At 39.5% G+C, this 23059-nt stretch overlaps 1 protein-coding gene across 1 annotated transcript in view; it reads left to right on the top strand.

Annotated features, from left to right (window-relative positions):
- The window catches only part of COL12A1 (collagen type XII alpha 1 chain), a 111660-nt gene that overhangs the window by 58037 nt on the left and 30564 nt on the right, over positions 1-23059 (top strand). The window contains exons 30-48 of the mRNA XM_023754283.1: positions 20-162; positions 2463-2592; positions 3125-3264; positions 3928-4057; positions 5180-5322; positions 6633-6762; positions 7454-7596; positions 9319-9448; positions 11423-11542; positions 12638-12784; positions 13525-13641; positions 13794-13940; positions 14470-14544; positions 16482-16621; positions 18591-18714; positions 18862-19005; positions 20824-20988; positions 22312-22350; positions 22447-22585. Coding sequence (XP_023610051.1) covers positions 20-162; positions 2463-2592; positions 3125-3264; positions 3928-4057; positions 5180-5322; positions 6633-6762; positions 7454-7596; positions 9319-9448; positions 11423-11542; positions 12638-12784; positions 13525-13641; positions 13794-13940; positions 14470-14544; positions 16482-16621; positions 18591-18714; positions 18862-19005; positions 20824-20988; positions 22312-22350; positions 22447-22585 — 2446 coding nt within the window. The remainder of the gene's footprint in view (positions 1-19; positions 163-2462; positions 2593-3124; positions 3265-3927; positions 4058-5179; positions 5323-6632; positions 6763-7453; positions 7597-9318; positions 9449-11422; positions 11543-12637; positions 12785-13524; positions 13642-13793; positions 13941-14469; positions 14545-16481; positions 16622-18590; positions 18715-18861; positions 19006-20823; positions 20989-22311; positions 22351-22446; positions 22586-23059) is intronic.

The raw sequence follows: 23059 nt of genomic DNA, 5'->3' as shown, positions 1-23059 counted from the left end.
CTCAACAACTTTTTTTCAGCTCCAAAAAGTGGTCCACGAAACCTTCAGGTGTACAATGCGACCTCTAACAGCTTGACCGTTAAGTGGGATCCTGCTAGTGGCCGCGTGCAGAAATACAGAATCACTTACCGCCCTCCCATAGGTGAAGGCAGTGAACAAACGGTAATTTGTTTTATAAAAAACTCTTACTTGGACAAATTCTACTCTTTCCTCTTCAAACTCCTTTCACCCACAATATTTAGTTAGTCACACTTATTATTCTGAGAGATGTAAGATTTGCTGTATTAGATGGAAATATTCGCTCCATGATGGAGACGCAGCGGGCATGCTCATGGGAGACGGCAATTGCTTTTCACAGTAGCCTGACAGCATCAGACATGTGCCTCAGTGCATCCACATTTCCCTTAGGAACTACTCAGGTTGTGTTATTCATGAAGGTATCTAGATTTTTGATTCTATTTGATTTTTCAATCCATATCTCTCTGTCTTAACCCAGTGCTAAAAGTTTCCTAAACTTCCATTTTTGTTTCTGCACGCCATAACATAACTCTTAGATCTGGTGTTTCCAGATCTAATTCATACTATTTGTCATTTTTATATTTATATAAATGGACTTTCCTGAGAAAAATGGTAGGACTAGAAACTCAGCCTCTCTTCCTAGTCTTCCCTTATTTAACAGGGTCCTTGTCCGTTCACCTTGCTGCTTTCAGTCGTCTCTCTTTGAACTTTCTACAGCTTTGTTTTTATGAGCCGTGTGACTAGAACTACACATGTTATCCTAGCTCACAAAGCACCGTGATTGTTATACAGATGGGGGGATGCTTTTAGTGAAGTCCAGTATTTTGTTGACTTTGGGGGGGGGCGCTATAATGTTTCCTCACGTAGCTTTAGAGAGAGAGAGATGAGTCATTAACCCTTAATCATCTGACTTGCTGAGCTCCAGCAAGTGGGCCATACCTCTTACCAGTTTAGAAGGGTCTGCAGAGGTAGATGCTGGCAGGGGTGAAAGGTCTCTGGTAGTCTATAGTAGTAAGTGGGTTCAGCTGAACCAGAAATCCTTCCCTCCCCTTTGTGACTTTTGAGTTGGTCTTTTGAGGTTTCCATAGAACTTGACTTAGGTGGTTTGACACATTTGGATTGAAATATGTCTATTTGAGTAAACTAAATAACAACTGTATTCATATAGCTTTTATAAAAAGTAAGATACATTTGATGGATTGATATTTTAATATCAGAAACATAACTTACTTTGTCTGTGCCAGGCCAGATTTAGGTAAAACTGCATAGCAGGATGAACTTGACCTTAACATTTCTCTTAGCTGATGATCCCCTAGGTTTGCTACTGTTAGGGATCTTCTCATTTCAATGCTAGTCCATGAACTAAGGAAAGTAACAAATCACTGATGCTAGAATTATCTTGCAGAGTTGGATGGGAGAAGTAGGCAGGCTCCCTTCTGCTTAGTCATAGGCTAGTTCTATTAAGTGGATGCATCCAGATTTGCTAAGTATCAAAGGCTTGCTATGACATCAACACTTCCTTCTCATCACTTCAAATATTAAATTTATTAAAATTAGCCACTGTAGTTCAATTTGCTTCTGTTAGGATGACTACAGTGATTCACTGAGGTTTCCTCTGTGAACTTGGAAGGAACTTGGAAGGACGAGTGCAACGTAGGAAACATCTGGACGGTGCTAGCACATCCAGCCACCCACATGTGCACTCATAGTGGGCAGCGTGCCATCTTCGTGTGATTTTCATTAGTGTGGCACAAACATCTGAATTCGGTAAACTGCTAACAAATCATACAAAGTTCCTTTCAACAAGATAGCTAGATGGCCTTAAGCAATGATTAAAACACGAACTCTGTGATTGAAGGAAGTCAAAAAAGCCTCATATTGCATGGAGATGACTGGGAACTGCTGCCTGAGTGTGTCCTGGCAAAGGGGCCGCCACGTAGTTTACACAGCTAATGCTCTGAGAGTGGCCATGTTTGGGGGGAAACACCAAAAGCTTCAGATCTTTTGCTGAATCATTTTAATGTGTTTCTAAAGCAAATAAAAAACATCTGTAAAAAAGGTAAAGATAATACTGAATGGTGCTGAGCCTCTAATAGTGTGCAAGTCCTTGCGATCTCCAAGTTCCTTTGTAGTTCACTGATGATTAATGCCTTTGTGGGGAGAGACCTGTGAAATGTGTTTTGGATGCAGTTTTCAGTGCTGGCGATGAGCAAGTTGAATATCTTTTTGAGTTGCCAGTGTGAGGCTTAGGGTCCTTTATGTGGTTTAAGGTGTGTAGTGTATATTTAGAGTGATACCATACGATATCTCCTAAACCTTCACTGTTGTACGTGTTTCCAGATCTTGGCAAGGGTCTCAAACAGCTCCCTTGTAGAAAAAGCTTTTTCTAACAGATTAGTGAGATGGAGAGAACAAGGTTAACACGTATTCCTGTTTTACTCAAGACCACAATAGGGGGAAGACAGAACAGTGTGCTCCTGCAGAAACTGAAGCCTGACACTCTTTACGAGATCACTGTGACCTCCCTGTATTCTGATGGTGAAGGAGGTCACATGACGGGAACAGGCAAGACCAGTAAGTGAACTCAGACTCCTTGTAGCTTCTTTAATAATTGCAATTGGAACGAAATCACATCTTTATCTGGAAACACTGAGGTGTCACAGAGTTTTGCTAATCTCTGAAAATGCATTAAAAATAATATTGATTTAATAATAATATTGAAAATGCATTAAAAATAATATTGATTTTCAAGGGCGGGGAAAAAAAGGAGACATATGTAATACTCTTTGTAATAATTTAAGCAATAAAAAATTATTAAAAAAATAATATTGATTTAATATCCTTGCTTAGAGTTAACTCTGTTTGCAGAGAAAGTCACTTACTATTTTCTAGGATTAAAAAAAATATCTTGTGGTGAGATGGGACATGTGTACCAGGTTATTGCAGATATTCTTTCATTTATTCATTGCTTCAACAGATATTGGTGGGGTGCCTACTATGGGGTGCCTGCTATGTTCTAGGGCTCCTGAGAGATATCATTGAACCTGTGTTTCATGTGTGCGTGGCTGTTAGGATCATACAGTGATGTGATTTCTGTGCATTCCAGAACCTCTGAACACTGTGCGGAACCTAAGAGTATATGACCCCTCTACCAGTTCCTTGAATGTTCGCTGGGACCACGCAGATGGAAATCCTCGTCAGTACAAGCTCTTCTATGCACCAACAGGAGGTGGCCCAGAGGAGCTGGTAATTACTTCCTATAGTGAAAAATGTGCAAGTTTAAACTGTAGCTGAATGAGTGGAGCTAAAGGAGTTAACAGACTTGTTTTAGCATCCATGAAGTTTACATTCATTTAATAGAACTTGACAGCGTAGGATGGGGCCTTAGTGCCTGAGTGATAAGGATATTGTGGGGAGTTGGGGCCGGGGGAAGTAATCATTCCAGAAGGGGGAGCTGAGGGTGAGTGTAGGGGTCTACAGGAGCTTTCTTTATTTTATTTTATTTTATTTTTTTAAATACATTTTTATTGATTTCAGAGAGGGAGAGAGAGGGAGAGAGAGAGATAGGAACATCAGTGATGAGAGAGAATCATTGATCGGCTGCCTTCTGCCTACCCCGCAATGGGGATCGAGCCTGCAACCCAGGCATGTGCCCTTGGCCGGAATCGAACCTAGGACCTTTCAGTCTGCAGACCGACGTTATATCCACTGAGCCAAACTGGCCAGGGCTACAGAAGCTTTCATAACCTCATGTAACAGTTTATAGGAGGGCATTATATTCCAATATTACAGAGCTTGCTTCTTGTCTTGGTCTTGAGTTAGGATTTTGAGTATTCTATTGTTTGAAGTACTATTATTTTTTTACAAGTTTTTTAAATCAAGTGCTTTATGTTTTATTACAATCTTTAGGTACCAATCCCTGGGAATACCAATTATGCCATTCTTAGGAATCTGCAGCCAGACACCCCGTACACTATCACAGTAGTTCCCTCTTACACTGAAGGTGATGGAGGGCGCACCTCAGACACTGCAAGGACATGTAAGTAAAAAGGCAGAAAAATCTAGCCTTTTCATGATAAATTTTGCTTTCCTTTATAAAGGCCATATAGACCCATTAGAAAAAATTTGGAAAATTCAGAATACTAAAATAAGAACATAAAAATTACCCATAATTCACCTCCCAAACATCAACTGTTACTATTTTAGTATATGAAATAGAAAATTTACAATGGCATCTGTCTTCTGAGATAATAATTTCAAGATTTAGAAATGTATATACAATAATTAGTATGCCACTTTGGTCATTCTCTTCCACTGAAAAAAAAAATCATTGAACTTTGCTCTGTGCTTTATAAATCTGTTTTGTAATTGGCTGTATAGTGTGAATTATTGAAATCTGTTCATGACATTGCTTGATTGCACATTTCTCTGGTTTGCTGAAGGAGTGCCTTTTGGCATTAAAAATATGTGTGCTTTCCTTCGCCATTAACTTGAAAACCAGTGTATAGTGGTTTTACTGTTCGTTTGTTTTTTGTAGTATTGCTTACAGGTTTTTGAAAGTACTTATAAATATTTCTTTGACTTTAAAAATATACTTTCTGATACCTGAAATAAAGCAAGTATGGATGGCCTCTTTTGATAAAAGATTAGTAGTCTAGAAAGATGACGCTATTGACTTGATTATAGTTTGGGGTTAATATGTGGATCTAGTTTATGTTTTTCTAAGTCCCTATTGGGGCAGATAATTGATCTTCTTTCTCCCTCCTTTTGCCTTTAGTTTTAATCATAGAAGACATTCATAGAATTGGAAACGCTATGAAACTCCTCCTCTCTGTCTCTCCATTGCCCATGGTGGAAAACTGAAGCTTCTTTTCCAGTTTTGTGTTCCTTATCCCTTTATGGCCAGCCCAGTATTACTACAATTATTAGCTTGTTTGTATTGGCAACAACTTTGCTTCCATATAGATAAAGGCCATAATTGGCTCACATTGGCAAATTTGGATTTGGAGAGCGTTTAAATCTGCTTTTGTATAGATAAGTAGGAGTTTAAGGAGGATAGTATTTCACCCTTTTACAGAGTGTAAGTTCTGGAGAAGTGATAACAAAAACTCCACATGTATAAACAGACTTAAGAAATATGCCTTGGCTTTTCCTTCCTCAGTGGTGAGAGGATTGCCGAGAAACGTCCAAGTGTACAATCCCACGCCCAACAACCTGGACGTGCGCTGGGACCCTGCCCCTGGGCCTGTGCAGCAGTATCGCATTGTGTATACCCCTGTGGATGGCACCAGACCCTCGGAATCTGTAAGTAACATTGTCTTCTTAGAGCTCAGCCAGTGCATTTTGTAGATTCCACTGTGCCTCCTGCCATGGCTGCTGGCCCAAGACAATAAGCTGGTTGTTGGAGTGGCACTGAGTCTCAGGGAAACTTCATTTCCTGATGAATGTAGGCTCATGTCTGTGTCATGTTGAGTAGCCTATGAGAATGCAAACCACAAACATGCCAGGGTATAATGGTTAAATGATTGCTTTTGATGAATTAAGGCAGGTGTATTCATTATAAAGTTAGTTAGGAAAAGTGAATTTTGGGGAAAATGCAAATTAGTAATATGAGTTAAAAACCCCAGTAATAAATTGCAAATTATTGCTAAACCTTGTCAAGATGGGGTTTTGTTGTAAAGTACAAATGTTTTATGAAACTTAGAGTATTTCTTTACTGGCTCCTACAAATTGCTCAGTCTCTCCTCAATTCACAGCACTGTGTAGTTTTGCAAGTAGATTGATAATTTAGAAATCAGAAATTACTCATTTGAACAAGGAAAGTATCAGAACACTTAAGAAAAAGTAAATTTACAAACTAACTTTACTATAAGTCTGTATAAAAAGAAACAATAATGATAAACAATGATGAACAATACATGTGTTTTGTAAGAAAATTGACCTGCATGTTTCTGTGTATGATAGGATATATTCAGACAATGTAGTCCTTATCCATTGTATAGAGTTGCTCTCTAGTTTAATACAGAAATTCTCCCCTACCAGTGTAGAAATCTCTTATGAATGTCTAACAACAGGAGGAGTGTTGTTTGGGTTACTATCAACAGCCCTGGATGTTATTTATACTTGATAATCTTTACAATAAACATAAATGCAAGATGATTGAAGTTACTGAAATCAAGTGCGAACTTTGGAGAGGAAAGTTTTTTTTTGATATATTTTATTGATTTTTTTACAGAGAGGAAGGGAGAGGGATAGAGAGTTAGAAACATCAATGAGAGAGAAACATCAATCAGCTGCCTCCTGCACACTCCCCACTGGGGATGTGCCCGCAACCAAGGTACATGCCCTTGACCGGAATCGAACCTGGGACCCTTCAGTCTGCAGGCTGACGCTCTATCCACTGAGCCAAACCGGTTAGGGTGGAGAGGAAAGTTTTGAGGATAAATTGCATCTAATGGTGTGGGTTGGGCAGATCTCATGAAGAAGCACAGTAGTTGGCTTCTGACGTGTCTGGGCTCAGCCTTTTATTATCAAAGTTATTATGCTGACTAATACAATACTTGATAAGCATATGGGTTGTCATCAGGCAGAATTTGGCACTTCCTCCCCTCCAGATTGTGGTGCCGGGAAATACCCGCACGGTGCACCTGGATCGGCTGATTCCGGACACACCCTATTCCGTGAACGTGGTGGCTCTCTACTCGGATGGAGAGGGGAACCCCAGCCCCGCCCAGGGCCGAACTCGTGAGGCAGAAATCCTTTCTTCACCCCATTCCCTTGTCACTCAGTTGGTAGGGCTTCTCTGAGTGAGTGAGGTGTGTGGTACTTAGCAAACATGAGGACTTGGCCTCTATATTTCACTTAACAGGAAGTGGTTATAGTGGTTAAAATCATCCCTTTCTTTCCCAGTCTGTGCATTTAGGCTCAGGCCTAGTTTTATGTCACTGGATGTTCAGCATGCAACTGTAGCTCTGAAATGCAGCACTTTCTAGGACTAGGTTTATGTTTTCATGTTAAAACTATAGAAGATGTGTGTTTTAGCATAGGGAGTGAACACCCTAGTGCAGTGATGGCGAACCTTTTGAGCTCGGCGTGTCAGCATTTTGAAAAACCCTAACTTAACTCTGGTGCCGTGTCACATATAGAAATTTTTTGATATTTGCAACCATAGTAAAACAAAGACTTATATTTTTAATATTTTTTTATATATTTAAATGCCATTTAATAAAGAAAAATCAACCAAAAAATGAGTTCGCGTGTCACCTCTGACACGCGTGTCATAGGTTCGCCATCACTGCCCTAGTGAATGGTGAAACACCTGAGAGTCACTTCCTTAATCTGGCCAGGGGAAAATTCTTTCCTACCCCTTCCCTCCTCCCCATGTCTGTCATGCTCACAGGCAGGCACATAACTCTATTGTGTTTTATTTGTTTAGTACCTCGGAGTGGACCAAGAAATCTGAGAGTCTTTGGGGAGACAACCAATAGCCTCTCTGTGGCCTGGGATCATGCTGATGGGCCAGTTCAGCAATACAGGATCATTTATTCTCCCACCGTCGGCGATCCAATCGATGAATACGTGAGTCTGACTCTCATTTATTTGAGCATTTTGTAATCTGACCAGGTTGGAGTGTGAGCTTCAGCTTTCTTCTTTAGGACGGTGCTAGGGTTAGAGTTGAGTCCTTGACTTCTGTGTGTCAGTTACATTCTCTATGACTTTCTCTGACATGAGATTGGGATCACCTGAATGTGCCCAGTATGGCCTTCCATACTACAGAGAATCAATGTCTTTGGGCTCAATTTTCATTCTAAATATAGATGGAAAATAACTGTCTTATCTCAGGAAATGCATGTTTCTAACCACCTACCTATACCATAGGAATCAATTCTGGTGAAACATAGTACCAATTATTCTGAGCTAACTAAATTAATGGTCAAATGCTGTGACTATTCCAATCTCACCTTTTCTTTAAATCTAATTTCTTTACAAGGTCTTTCTTAAATATCCGGGAAAATTGATCTCCCTTTTCTCTAAATTTAACATTTTTCAGTTCACTTCTGTTTTGGAATATACATACTCTAATATTAGCTTCATACTTTTTGAGTGTCATGTTTTATCTCTCCAGAACCAGAGTCAAGTTTCTGGTAGCATAGCCCTTATTATGCATGTCCATTTGTTATGGATGGAAAAAGTCAGCACTTGCTTTAAAATTCAGTGATAGCTTAGTGGAAAATTACACATAGTGTTGATTATAAAGCAGTTTTGTCTGTGGTTTGCAACTATTTTTCTACATACATTCTGTTTGATCATTCTCCTTCCATTATTCCTATGTTATAAAATATTTCATCTACTTGAACTTGATATAAGCTTTAATTTTAGTCCCACCCCATTTTTATTAATCTGAAACACATGTAATTGCCATTTAGTGTTTCTGATCAAAATGAGATGAGCCGGATTGCCACACTTGGTTTGCCAAAGCAAAGGCGCTCATGCCTTAGTGTTTGTTCAGTCTTCCCAGGTACAACTAAGCAATTTCCCTTCAGTTTCTGAAAACTGTAAAAATATAATTTATTTCCCCAATTCACCATTTGCAAGCAAGGAACTCTACTCTGGGAATCACTGGCATAAGTGATTCACATTATTTATGGAAGCAAAGCTTAGGGGGGGAGAGAGAGAGAGAGAGAGAGAGAGAGAGAGAGAGAGAGAGAGAGAGAGAGAGAGAAAGAGAGATATCTAGTTGATTCGTTTCCTCTTCATGGAGGAAGTTAAATGTATTTTCAATTTCTTCTTTTTCATCTTTTTCACATCATTGGTATCAGCCAAACTGATACTCTTGAAAGCAGAAACCCTCACCAATGTATTTCCAGTGGCTGGTACCATGCCTGACCCACAGTGGGTACTTGGTACATATTTGTTGAAGGAGTACACAGAAATGCAACATGTACCAATGAGAGATGAAGGAGAAAAACATACTACTAAGCACTGCAGTACTCAGTAATGTGTACGGAGGTGTTGTACGCATTATTGCTTTTTATCCTCACAATTTCCTTCAGAGGTGCTAAGTCATAAAGCTGGTAAATGGCTAATCTGGGATTTGAGCCAAGATATGTTTACTCTAAAAGCATTCTCCCACGCCACACACGGGCAGTGTGGACAATCTGCCTTGCCATGAGCTATTGTGTAACAAAAAGAAAATATGAAGAAAACATTACTGTTCATGGGAATCTATAAAACAATATTGTCTTCTGACCTGGAAGTCCTCTAGCTGATAATAAACTTATAATTTAACTTCCTCTATAGACCACCGTCCCCGGCAGAAGGAACAATGTAATACTGCAGCCCCTGCAATCTGATACTCCATATAAAATTACTGTTATTCCTATTTATGAAGATGGAGATGGTAGCCATCTAACAGGAAATGGAAGAACTGGTAAGTGTCTTAGACCTTTTACAATCTTTAAATGTTGCCTTTACCAGTGCCTCTCAAATACTACATTGGTATTGCATTAACTTTATTATTAGGCATTGTATTTTGTCAAATTGATATGAGAACAGAACTTGTATTTTAACTGTTTAAAGGTCCACTTAAAGAAGAAAAAGGAGAAAAATCTGCATATTTTGCTTGGCTTGAGATAGTTTCACTTCTTTGGAAAACCATTTCTCTGAGTATTGTTTTAGTTTGTGTGGTGTCAGTTAAGCCTGTAGCTGCTAAGTCAATTTAGTATTAGCAAAAAATCACTCCACCATGATAGAATCTTAAGTCATAAATAATTGAGATGTTTAGCATTTACCTTCTCTCTTTACAAATGTAGCTTTTTTACAAAAATATTTTTTTCTATTGTACCAAGTACTTTACAAAGAATTACCAGTGCTGAGGCCCCCTCCCCCTTTCTCGCCTACACTGGTGGCAGTTGCTTGGGGTTTAGAGCAAAGGTTCTCCAGTTTGGTTGCTCATTGGAATCACCTGAGGAGCTTTAAAAAATGCTTTGCCTGGGAGCCAGCCCCAGAGTTACTGATGTAACTGGTATGAGATGTGCATATGCTGCTGATACTCCGATGTGCAGCCAAGGCTGAGAGCCACGGCTTCAGCATAAAGGCATGCTGGGCTATAGATCTGGTTTCTGTTACTGGTAAATATTGGCATTCCTTTTATTTTTTACTTTGCTCAGCATGATTTCAGGATCCTTACTATGCTCAGTTGCCCAAACTCTTTTTGTGCTTAAATGACTTTGGCAACACTATAGAATTTGAAAGACCTACCATTCGCAAGCTCTTAAGAGAAAAGCAAGACTAGAGTGGTTTCAACTCAGTCTCCCAAGACCAGGAATTTATATATTTATTGACACCTATTGTCTATAGGACTGAGTCAAAGGAGACTCAGTTTAGTGATTTGAATTTAAAATCAAGATAATTTAATTTAACAACTTTCCATTTTTAAAACTTCCCCTTAGGTTTTAGAATATATTTTGATATTTTTCAGGGGAAATGGCACATTTCAGAATTTTGTGCTTATCAAAATATATTAAAAAAATCTTTCCTAGATATTGAATTTTCCAGGAAGGCTCAAAGCCATTTCTAGTTGTTCTTCTGAAAAAGTTTTTCAAGATGAATTCCTTATTTGTGTAATTCTATGAATAATAACTCAGCATCTACTTCACATGCTGCCTAACTGCATTGATTTTTAGCACGTGGAGCTGGAGGCAGTGCCTGTGATAGTTTGAGGGTTTACTCTTCAGTGGTTGGCAAACCGCGGCTCGGGAGCCACATGTGGCTCTTTGGCCCCTTGAGTGTGACTCTTCCACAAAATACCACGTGCAGGCGCGCACATACAGTGAGATTGAAACTTCGTGGCCCATGTGCAGAAGTCAGTATTTTGTGGAAGAGCCACACTCAAGGGGCCAAAGAGCCACATGTGGCTCGCGAGCCGCAGTTTGCCGACCACCGCTCTAGGTTATGTTCATGGCGAGTAGAGCGGTGCTGGGAAAGAACCCATCTTAGTCATGAACTATCTGTATGGTCTTGGGCAAATCATATCTTATTTATATGATTAGGTGGTTGGACTAGATAGTGTCTAAATTGCTTGTTGGCTCTAATAATCTGTACTCTCTAACGTTCTAAAAGTGGTATGAGATGTCCTATTTTCTGTCATTCTGCATCATATAACAGCTCTGGAAATCACCAGTTCCCAAGTCCATTTGAGTTGCAGTTTGATTTTGAAAAACCCCTAAGCTTTCTGTTGAACATTTTAATATCTTTTGTTTTCTAAATAAGGAATTTATGGGATATCATTAAATTTCATGCATGGGATTATACTATTAATACTTATAATCTATGCTCATCAAGTTCTTTGCTCTCCCTGTATGTCAATAGAAGGTCAGTAACGTGTGCCAATATTTGTTTGCAGTGGGACTACTTCCACCGCAGAACATACACATCTCTGATGAGTGGTATACAAGATTCAGGGTATCTTGGGATCCTTCACCCTCTCCGGTTCTTGGATATAAAATTGTGTATAAGCCAGTGGGTAAGAAAGCACCTTTATCATCATATAAGTGCACTGGAGAGTTACTTGGGTATGAGGGTATTCTTTGTTCCATTCCCTATGGTTAGATTCTACTGACAATTCAGTTATCATATCAGTCTTCTTTGATCAGAGGTGTTCCTGGAAATAGCATTTTAAGCCAATGATTTCTAGTATCATTGTTACTTTGGGTGTAGATGAGATTTTCATGACTAAAAATTTTATCTGGTCCATCAAATTGTGCATATTTAAAATGTTTGTGTTCAGACATCCCATGTGCTATTATGGTTATGAAATAATGCATATTTAATCAATACAAACTTCTGTATTTTCCCCACGATGTCAAGGTTTTATTCCTTTTGGGGCATATGTATTTTAGTTTAATTTATGACAGGCTTGCTTTCAATTTTCCATTGATCCTGGATAAAACCTTTATTAAATTATTTGCTGTATTTCTGTTTTATCTACATGCTTAGAACAGTGGAAGAAAATACTCTTTGTACTAAATTTGCTAGGGCGTCTTCCATGCACTAGGAATGGCATGAGCTAGCAAACTTTCCTAGAAAAACATAGAGAAGGAAAGAGAAAGGGAAGGTGAGCTTGTGTAAGTAATGGAAAGAGAACTTAAAGGAGGAATAGATGTTCTTAACTGTGGACCTTCCGTCACTAAGCTTATGGAATGAGGTCCAAGATGGATGTTCTTAAATCATTTCTACAGTACATTAAAGATGTTAATTTAGCACCTACTATGGGCAAAGCACAATGCTGGCAAAGGAGGCACAGAGAAGAGGTTTGTGATTCTAAGGTAGCTGTTTGTGTGATTGATTAACTCCTTAAAGGAACAGTGATCACATACCTGCTGCATTCCAGGTACTGTGCTATGCTTTGAAAATCAGAGGGTAAGAATCCAGTCTCTGCTTACGGTTTTGTATTCACCATACAATGTGGCTTGTGCTACAGTGAACAAGAGCATAAGGGGCTTTGGAATCAATGCTGTTGACACTACCATTTGAGTATAAGTTAAGGCATTTTGATTTTAAGAAAAATTTGAGATTAGTGATAACATATATCTATGTATTTTCGTGATTGTTATTAAAGGTTCCAATGAGCCCATGGAAGTCTTTGTTGGAGAAGTGACCTCATACACGTTACACAATCTCAATCCCAGCACCATTTATGATGTAAATGTTTATGCTCAGTATGATTCTGGACTCAGTGTCCCCCTGACGGATCAAGGCACTACATGTGAGTCATGTGTATTTGCATGGTTGTGAGAAAAAGTATAGTACAAATTACCAGGTCAGCCTGTTTTAATGTTATTTCTTCTTAACATATGCAGGTTTCCTCAGCGATAAGTAGGTGATCCTTTTGTGCCCAGCTAAACAAATCTATAAGTAATATAATTCAATATACAAATATCAGTATATGATGAGATATGTTTATTTCACAGAAATATTATATTTCAAATTTTGAAAGATTAAAAATTATGATTTCATTTCATCATGAATGATCTGTAGAATTAGAGTTGGGGTGCAAGGAATTTTTTTTGTAGTTTTTCTTGACATTTGATGTTAAAACATCTACTACCTAAATGCATTGATTTAATTGAAAGTTTTCCTAGAAATGCCATGATTATTGATTCAGCCCAGATAGAATTTGTTATCACCAAGTGCTTTAATAATCACTTAAGGACTTGGCAGATTGCCTTTTGGAAAAATTTCTTATTTTCCATGAGATGTCTTTGACATTTGTAGTGTTGAGAGGGCCTATGGGATATTTCTTTCCCCTTGAAAATCAGTGATGGAAAGGGAGACCTGTTTTGGCTGCACCACATTTTCATGTATGTTTCTTATACGGAAACAGCAAGATTTTAGACATTCTTTTTTAACCAAGTGGAAGCTCTAAAATTTTGTTATGATTAAAAGTGTGCTTTTCTGCCTTTATTTAAAAAGTAAATCTATTATCTTTCTTTCTTTATTTTGCAGTGTATTTAAATGTGACAGATCTGAACCCTTACCAGGTCGGGTGGGACACATTCTGTGTTAGATGGTCACCTCACCGGGCAGCCACCTCCTACAGGCTAAAGCTAAACCCTGCAGATGGTACGTGTGCAGAACAAGAAAAGAACTGGAGCTCATAGCAACATTTTAAAATTCAGTAAAGGAGATGCCATTTTGTTTACAAAATTATGTATAATATGCCTTTAAATGCAATTGAGGATGACACTGGCGTTTTCCTTTGTTGTCATGACCAGGAACGAGAGGACAGGAAATTACAGTGCGTGGATCAGAAACCAGTCACTGCTTCACTGGCCTTACACCAGATACTGACTACGGCGTCACTGTCTTCGTGCAGACACCAAACCTCGAGGGTCCTGGTGTCTCTGTCAGAGAACACACCAGTAAGTGTCTGAGTGACCTGGAATGCCTGTCAGGCTTCAGAATGGAATGCTCTGGGGGCGGGAGACTTACGACCCCTGAACAGGCACGTCTCTGTATGGGCAGCAGTGATGATGTAATGATGGCAGGCTCTTCAAGGTGGAGTCTGTGGCTGGTTCAGGACCTTTACCTGGAGAAAATCCATGTTGCCCCTGTCACAGAGTTGGTATTATTTTTAAGGAAAGGGCTAGAGGAGGGCCAGTGGACAGTGGGAAGTTGATGGGCGTCTGTATGATCGACTTCTATTCATTTGACCCTATCTGAAGGCCTTACATTCACCCTTTGAATCTTGGCTTTGCGTTTTGTAGCTATAGTCAATGTTGAATGACTATCAATGACACCAAATTTGGATACAATAGAATTCCCAGTGTGTCCGTGCCAATGAGACTTGATTTTGTCACCAAGGATTTAAATCGCTCTTAAAATTTACCTTCTGTGTTATGAAATGTGCACATATTGTGTTTCTCTAATTATCATTTTTTAAAATTCTAGCCTTAAAACCAACAGAAGCTCCTACTGAGCCACCCACACCTCCTCCCCCTCCCACAATTCCACCTGCTCGAGATGGTAAGTACAGTTGATTTGGAAATGTAATAAGTAAGAAGGGATTTGTTGCCTTCTTACGAATGCAGCCTGCACATTGTTTACAATTGATATAGAACATTTTTGATTTATGATTCTTGTTGAAGAGTTTTTAGGATAAAAAAGATTGCCAGCAATTTGTTCTCCCCCTCCAGGATCATTTTGGTGTGAATGGAATCAGTCCTAAACTACTTCCGCTCTTCCATTGGAACTTGTTTTCCTTCATTTTGCACAGTGGTTCTCAACCTTCCGAATGCCGTGACCCTTTAATACAGTTCCTCACGTTGTGGTGACCCCCAACCATAAAATTCTTTTTGTTGCTACTTCATAACTGTAATTTTGCTACTGTTATGAATCATAATGTAAATATCTGATATGCAGGATGTATTTTCATTGTTACAAATTGAACATAATTAAAGCATAGTGATTAATCACAAAAACAATATGTAATTATATATGTGTTTTCCGATGGCCTTAGGCGATCTCTGTGAAAGGGTCGTTCGACCCCCAAAGGGGTTGCGACCCACAGGTTGAGAACCGCTGATTTTGCAGATTACTGTCTCATGATACCTTACATAGTTCATGGTCACCTGGTGGGCCTTTGTTTCCGTGGGCTGCTGGCATCAGTAGGATCCATGAATCTTTCTGGCTTTACCTGCAAGCTAACTCCTGGGCCTTTGGGTTTGGAAGTCCTGGTTTCTGATCTGAGAAGTGCCCTGGATTACACAAAGCTAAAACATTTCTATTCACTAAAGTCTGAGGCATAATGGTCACTTGAGAACATTAAAGCTGGTCTCTCAAGTAATTTGGGGCAGTTCTCTGTGCTTTATCAAATTAAGTTTAAACTAATTAACTACTGGTTTATTCCCCCTCCCCCCACATTCTGTTTTCTGAGTTAAACTGAAAGCATGTCAGATTTTAAAAGTATTTTTCTTTTATCTTAGAAGGCTCTAGACTGCCACAACTTCTTTACACCTATTAAATAAGATAAAAGTTAAAAGTATATTATTATAGGGTAAAACAATAATGGGTTTCTTGAAATTTAGGTTGTTGAAAGAAATTCAGTAAATAATCTAGGCTTGTTGCGTTCTTTTAATACTTTATTTTTTTTAGAGCAGTTTTATGTTCATAGCAAAATTGAGCAGAAAGTACATAATGTTCCCATTTATACCCTGTACCCTCACACACACAGCCTCCCCCAGCATCACCCTCCTGCACCAAAGTGGCACATTTGTTACCGTCCATGAGCCTATATTGACACACCATTATCACCCAAAATCTATAGGTTATATTTGGGTCCACTCTTGGTGTTGTACATGCTACATGTTAAATTTTTATAGAATAAACTGTTAAATTTTTATTTTCAGATTTTTTTTTTTAGTCTTCAAGTCTGAAGATTCAATGAGAGATATTTATTTTATTCCATCCCTTCCTTCCCTCCATATAATCATAGTGGCCTAATTTAAAATAAGACACCTTATTTGCACCAAATCTTTGATAAATATGTACAAAATTTCTAATCTGTTAAATTCTGGACATTGTTGCTTTTCCTTTCCTTTCCTCCTCATTTATTGTTTGAGGCAACTTGAAGAGTTCCATGAGGAAAGAGCATATATTTGCATAATGGATCTAAATAGGTGGAGTAATTCCAGAGGAGAAATTGAGGGCCAGTTAGAGAGTGCCTCTCACACTTTATTGTGAGTAGGAACCATCTGGGCATCTTGTTGCTGATTCTGACTGAGGGACTCTGGGGTAGGGCCCAGGATTCTGCATTTCTAAGAAGCTTTCTCGGCCATGCTATTGCCACCGAACCATACTTTGAGTAGCAAGGTGATAGGCTGCATTTCTCAGTTGTGTAATTTCACTTGAATGAAAGAATTCGTGAGATTTGGAGCTTCCTTTTTCTAATTTTATTTCCCCAGTATGCAAAGGGGCCAAGGCAGATATTGTATTCTTGACTGATGCCTCCTGGAGTATCGGGGACGACAATTTTAACAAAGTTGTAAAGTTCATCTTCAATACTGTGGGAGCCTTTGATGAGATCAATCCTGGTGGAATTCAGGTGGGTGTCTTTTCATGGTGGCGATTCATTTGTAATGCCTTGCTATGTCCTTCGACCTTCTCTTTTTAAGTAGAAAGACTTTTCACTACAAATTATGTTTTGACTTTTGTTATTTGATATTTTTATTACACATGTATTTTTGGGAAGGAGTTGGGTATAAATGGTAAATAAACAGAAAAATAAATATTCCTTTAGGTATTCTCTTTGGCTAGATGATATTCCTATTGAATAATTTAGGGGGTTCTAACTTCCTGCTTAAAACTCTTACAATGATACACTTCCATGAAAGGTCAGCCGATGTTCTGGAAATTAAATGCATTGTGATTATCACCCTCTGTTAAGTCAGCGGAGTCGGTGAGGAATAGTGACTGGAGTGGGTGTGTGGAGCCCTGCTCTCCCCCCTGTCATGGCATCGCAGGTACCACCTTGACCAGAAGAACGGCCATTATTGACTCCGAGGGTATTTCATTTTTGTTTTCCTAAAATAGCTACAAATTATATTGCTGTGAAATTACTTCAAAAGTATTTGTTTTACTAGAGTTGGAACTTAGAAAAGGTTATCTTTCCATAAGAGGCTTTGAAGAATAATTCATCATATAGCCATAACTTACCTGTAAATTGGAGAATCTCCTTCACTACTCTCAATAAACCAATGAACTGAACACTTACGTCCAGTGGCTCTAAACTATGTTTTGGTGAGCCCTTCTTCCCAGGCCCCTCTGAGAATCTGAATAAAGCTATTATTAGTTATTTCTTGGATTCTGTAAACTTGAAGACCCACTTCAAATTCCCCCCTTTCTGGAGTGGCTTTCTTGATGGCTTTAGGCATTCCGTGCTCCTGAAGGATATTGTCTGGGTTACTATATAGCAAGTATCACTTTTTATGGTCATTATTGTGTGCGACTCTCTTCTATCTAACTCATTGACTCCTTAAGGCAAGGGACTATATTGTGTCATTCTTCTTCCGAATCTTTTTCTTCCTCTCCCCATTCCTGCTGATGAATTTTTTTCTTTATTTTGGCAGCTTGTATCTTTTCATGTGGCATCTTAGAGACATTATGAAAATAAGAGATTTTGACATAAACCACAAATAATTTCATAAGCAAATCATGTCTTCTTTTATGGAAGAGTACTTTATGGACTATACTAAATTTCAAATCCTCAAATAACCTTGTGGATATTATTCCAACCCAAGAAGAGTAAAAAGTCAGGCCAGTTATGCTCTCAATTTAATGTGTCAACAGCTAAGCCAGCTTTCCATCCTTTTGGAAATTTAAGATATCTAATAAAAAAATAGCTATCATATTTTATTAACTTCTATGTGCCAACTATTTTGCATACATGATTACTACACGTGTCTTTACAACAATCCTAGAAAGCAAGTATAATTATCTCAATTTTTCTGAGGAGGAAACTAAAGCCCAAAGATGTCGGGAACTTGCCCAGGGTCACATGGCCATTAATTGGCAGAGCTAGGATTTCAGTCCAGCGATTCCTGACTACAAAGTCTGTACTCTTTCCACTAAATCCCACTGTCACTAAGTTTGTGATGAGTGCTGATTATGATCACACATGTGATATGTTCGTATTACCCGGAAGAGTGGATGCGGTCAGTGAGAAGGAGCACTTGGCTGCGGAACCAATTGCTTAGCCCACATTTGACTTCAAGAGAATGTGTTCTCATTGCTCCTTGATTTTACCCATCCCTTCTCACACCCTGGAGAAAGGCACCATATGAATATGGTATATTTATATGTTCCTATCAATTATTGTCTATTCATTAAAGATTAGAAATTAGTTTACTAAGCCAACAGCAGTCAGTGTTATAATACTAGCTATAAAGAGCTTTATAATACTCTGTCGGGTCTGAGACACTTCTCTTTCCCATTCGGCAGTTAGAGGATTCACTGGAAAACTGAAACATAAAAAGAGATGACTGACCCTCCCCACAAACCGCATTTTTTTTCAGGTCTCATTTGTGCAGTACAGTGATGAAGTCAAGTCCGAGTTCAAGCTGAACACGTACAACGACAAGGCCCAAGCCCTCGGGGCCCTCCAGAATATTAGGTACAGAGGAGGAAACACGAGAACAGGTACAGTTGATCAGAGTGTTTGGAGTGGAGGAACCGAGTGTACCATCTCACTCTCACATTCGAATTCTTAACAGTTGGGCATGGCTAGTGGCACTTGGGTAGTTTGCATTGAGGTGACACTAAAATGTTTCATGCCACACTCTACAGGCAAGGCTCTCACGTTTATCAAGGAAAAGGTCTTGACCTGGGAGAGTGGCATGAGGAAGAATGTCCCCAAAGTGCTGGTTGTGGTCACAGACGGCCGGTCACAGGACGAGGTGAAGAAAGCCGCTGCGGTCATCCAGCAGTCAGGTAAGCCCCGGCCTGCGTGCCACGCCTCGTGCTTGCACTCATTATGTTAACGGTTTTGAACATTCAGAAATGATGGCAAGAAACCCCACATTTCGGATTTACTTTATTGTTCCTGTTGAATCTGTAGGTCATACTCTTATAATATTAGTTTATGTTTAATTGTGGGATGGTTTGGTGATTGCTCGGAAATAGCGTGGTGCATAGTCTTTGGGTAAGATGTGATTCAGGGTCTGTCAATGGGCAAACGAGATTTCTCGTGGGGGCTGGAAGGCTGTGGAATGCAAACCTGGGATGATCCCAGAGCAGGCTCCCTGCCATAGCAGAAGTGAGTCTTGACGCTGGCTCCTGTGCAAGGAGAACATAGGGAAGCCTTCACTTCGGCACAGCCTTGCAGGTGCAGGCTCAAAGCAGGTTTCTCAAAGGGACACTGCACAGGAGGAACAGCCAGGTCCCAGGGACACGTCTCTGGGGCACATCTTGGCAAACAAACATCCTCAGTGCCTCCTGGAAGCACTGCCCTTTGGATGAGTTATTTAGGATTATTAGAGATGAAACAAGGTAATTCCAGCACTTGCATTAACGCCCTCTCTGAAGCCCCCTCAGGTCCAAGGTAGACATATGTTGTGCATTATCTATTGCAGTGATTGAAAAGTACTTGGTTACATGGAACTGCACTGATCTTTTTATAAATTACTGCTATTGTTTTATGCACTTTGATCAGATTTCAGCATATTTCGTGCTCCTAGCTGACTTAAGTTTGGGGTTATGAATACTTACTCCTTATGTTACCTTATTTATACCTAATTATGTAACTAATTCCTTACATAGTTATTTTTTTAACAGTCAAATCAAGCTTTTGGAGTAAAAACTTTACTTGTATTAACCTAAATAAATAAAGTTATTGCTAGTGGGAATTGTATATTTCATTTTACTTTTTAAACATTTCTTTTTTTATTGATTTCAGAGAGGAAGGGAGAGGGAGAGAGAGATAGAAACATCAAATAATGAGAGAGAAACATTGACTGGCTGCCTCCTGCACGCCCCACATTGGTGATCGAGGAATCAAATCGTGACCTCCTGGTTCATAGGTTGATGCTCAACCACTGAGCCATGCTGGCCGGGCCATATATTTCATTTTAAAAGTGACCAGAATGCTGCCTTTGAGCTTGAGTTTGTTGAGAATCAAATTTTTAAGTGAGCCCATTCCTGGTTTCTGAGTCACATAAGCTTAAAATGTTAATGGTGCCCAAGAGAACTGCAGAATTCTTGGGTCTATCAGCACTGTAGATCTGTGGAAGGAAATGAGCACCATGTTAATCTTTCTGCTCTGAAATGTTTGCCTTTTGTTAGGATTTTATTCTAGGAAATCCAATTAATTGAATTTTATAATCCAGAAAATAGGAAGACCTGGAGAAAGGACATATTTATTTATTTATTTTTTAAATATATTTTATTGATTTTATTACAGAGAGGAAGGGAGAGGGATAGAGAGTTAGAAACATCAATGAGCGAGAAGCATCGATCAGCTGCCTCCTGCACGCCCCCTACTGGGGATGTGCCCGCAGCCAAGGTACATGCCCTTGACCAGAATCGAACCTGGGACCCTTCAGTCCGCAGGCTGACGCTCTATCCACTGAGCCAAACCGGTTAGGGCGAAAGGACATATTTATTAAGGAGAGTTTGTGTCAGTTAAAAGGACGTGCTGCACACACTGAGGAAATACAGCATTGATTCTGATAAGATTTTACTTTGAGTTGTTTAAAACAATAAAAAACGGGGAAAGGGCTATGTAATTCACTCTGTAAATATGCTTTTCAGGGTTCAGTGTCTTTGTCGTTGGTGTGGCTGATGTTGAGTACAACGAGCTTGCCAATATTGCCAGCAAACCAAGCGAGCGGCACGTGTTCATTGTGGATGACTTTGAATCTTTTGAGAAGATAGAGGACAACCTCATCACATTTGTCTGTGAAACTGCCACCTCAAGTAAGTCATGGTCCACAAGGGACCATAATCTCACTTGTTTTGAAAAGTAACTACTCGGTAGGCCATTCCCTATCCTATATGGGATCAAGCCTGTGCATAAATAGATCCTGGGAAATCCCTTGAGAACCCGATGAGTCATTGTTCCTATTGAGATTGTGCTCAATGTGTGCTTGTCAGAGGTCCATTTTAAGCTTTGAAGATGTAATATATTCCTTATATGGAAATAAAGTGTTTTAATACATCCTTTCCCCACCATCCCAATGCCTGTGACATTTGAGTAAATTAGTCTTCAGCTTCAGGAATGCGTTTATAGAAGCATTACTGTGAGATGAAGGTTTTCCCCTATTAGTAATCAATTGGTGTTTGTTCTGTCAACATCCGGGCTTCAAGGGAGCAATGAGAAAACTGACTTGTACATGTGTGCTCCATAGAAATTTGTTTGGTTCCCATTTGTCTTTTTGGTTGTAGATTTTTCTCCTTATGCCAAGATCTCATGTTCAACTTTTAAAATACAGTGAAGGTCAAAACGTTCATTATTTTTGTCAATTTATGCTCTTCCCCATCCATTAACACTGATTCTTGGGGCATTAGACTATGGAGGCAGTTGTGCAGCTAGTCTAGACTTTTGATCCTAGGCAGGGCTATGATTTGCAAGTGTTACAGTTTCCCCTATTAAACATTATATTAAATCCTCAGAGGTCTGGGAGAGATGGCAGTAGTAAACAATGGTCAGTACTTTACTGTGAAACTGACCTTGAAACTCAGAAAGGAGCTGTCCTGGTGCCAGGTGGGCAGGGAGCTACAGTTGTCGCATGTCCACTCCCAGTGGTCCTGAAAGCCACTCTCTGGGATTCCTGGCTCTGGGGGCCCAGTGTGAAAACTGCTGTAGACATGTAATTGTTACATGATGTTTGGTAGGCAAGCTTGATAGAGAATAGAAGAGAGTTGGATGGCAACATACTCCTCTTGCCTTTGCAAAAATCTGAAATTCCCGGGTGGGAGAAAAAAAGTTCTTTAAGCTATTTAAAAACATCTGAATATCCCCCCTTTAATTGTATTTTACTATTCTTAAGAACATTGTAGAATTCTAATTGGGTTGGAGAATGTTCAGAAAACATTGCTAATACTGGTCAATAGTATAATTTCTCCTACACATGGGAAGTCTACAAGAAATCCGTTATAAAAAAATTAGATCAATGTGAGTTTTTATAAATGCATGAACAATTTCATTATTTGATATATGTACATCGCTGATTTGTGTCCATATACAATGTTTGCATATTGCGTTGGTGAATCATACTTAAAGAACACTGTCTATTGCAGATTGCCCTCTCATTTATTTGGATGGCTACACCTCACCAGGTAAGCATTTATAAGCCTGGGCTAATTTGTTTCAGGATTCAAGCCAAAAAATAATTTAAATGACCTCACTTCAATATTTTATTTTCTGATGTAAAGGTTTTAAGATGCTTGAAGCATACAACCTCACAGAGAAGAATTTTGCTTCCGTCCAAGGCGTCTCTTTGGAGTCAGGGTCTTTCCCCAGCTACTCCTCCTACAGGCTTCAGAAGAACGCCTTCGTCAATCAGCCCACAGCGTAAGTGTGACAGCAGGCGGGTCTTTTTCTGACAATGATGATTTTTGAGGCTCTTGGAATCCTGGAACTTTCGATTGGTCAGAAGACTCCTTATGAACGACCTGGCTTAATTTCCGGAAATGCAGTTGGGTTAAGTGTCTTCCCCCAGGTCACACAGGAGAGGAGGACTCCGGCCTTGGTCTCCTCAAACCTAAGCATCTCATCCTGGTTCTGTAGAATTATGGATTCCTGGCCCTTTTGAATTCAAGGCAAGGATCATAGCTATGCTTTTGCTAAGGGAGGCTGTTTAAACAGGAAAGCAACTTCTTATTGGGAACGCTGCTCCCTGTGGTGCAGAGGGACTGCTGGAATAGGTGCAGAGGGAGAGCAGCATTCTTTTCAGGGTTTCAGAACCTCGAGCAGATGGAAGCCCTCGCAGCTCTGCTTGTCCGTGTTCGAGGGGCAGCGGATGATTTTTATTGGCCGATGCTCCCA

This window comes from Myotis lucifugus, unplaced genomic scaffold (genome assembly GCF_000147115.1).
Source record: "Myotis lucifugus unplaced genomic scaffold, Myoluc2.0 scaffold_59, whole genome shotgun sequence".
NCBI lineage: Eukaryota > Metazoa > Chordata > Mammalia > Chiroptera > Vespertilionidae > Myotis > Myotis lucifugus.
The sequence above is the reverse complement of the archived record's forward strand: the minus strand, read 5'-3'. Positions and strand labels throughout refer to the sequence as shown.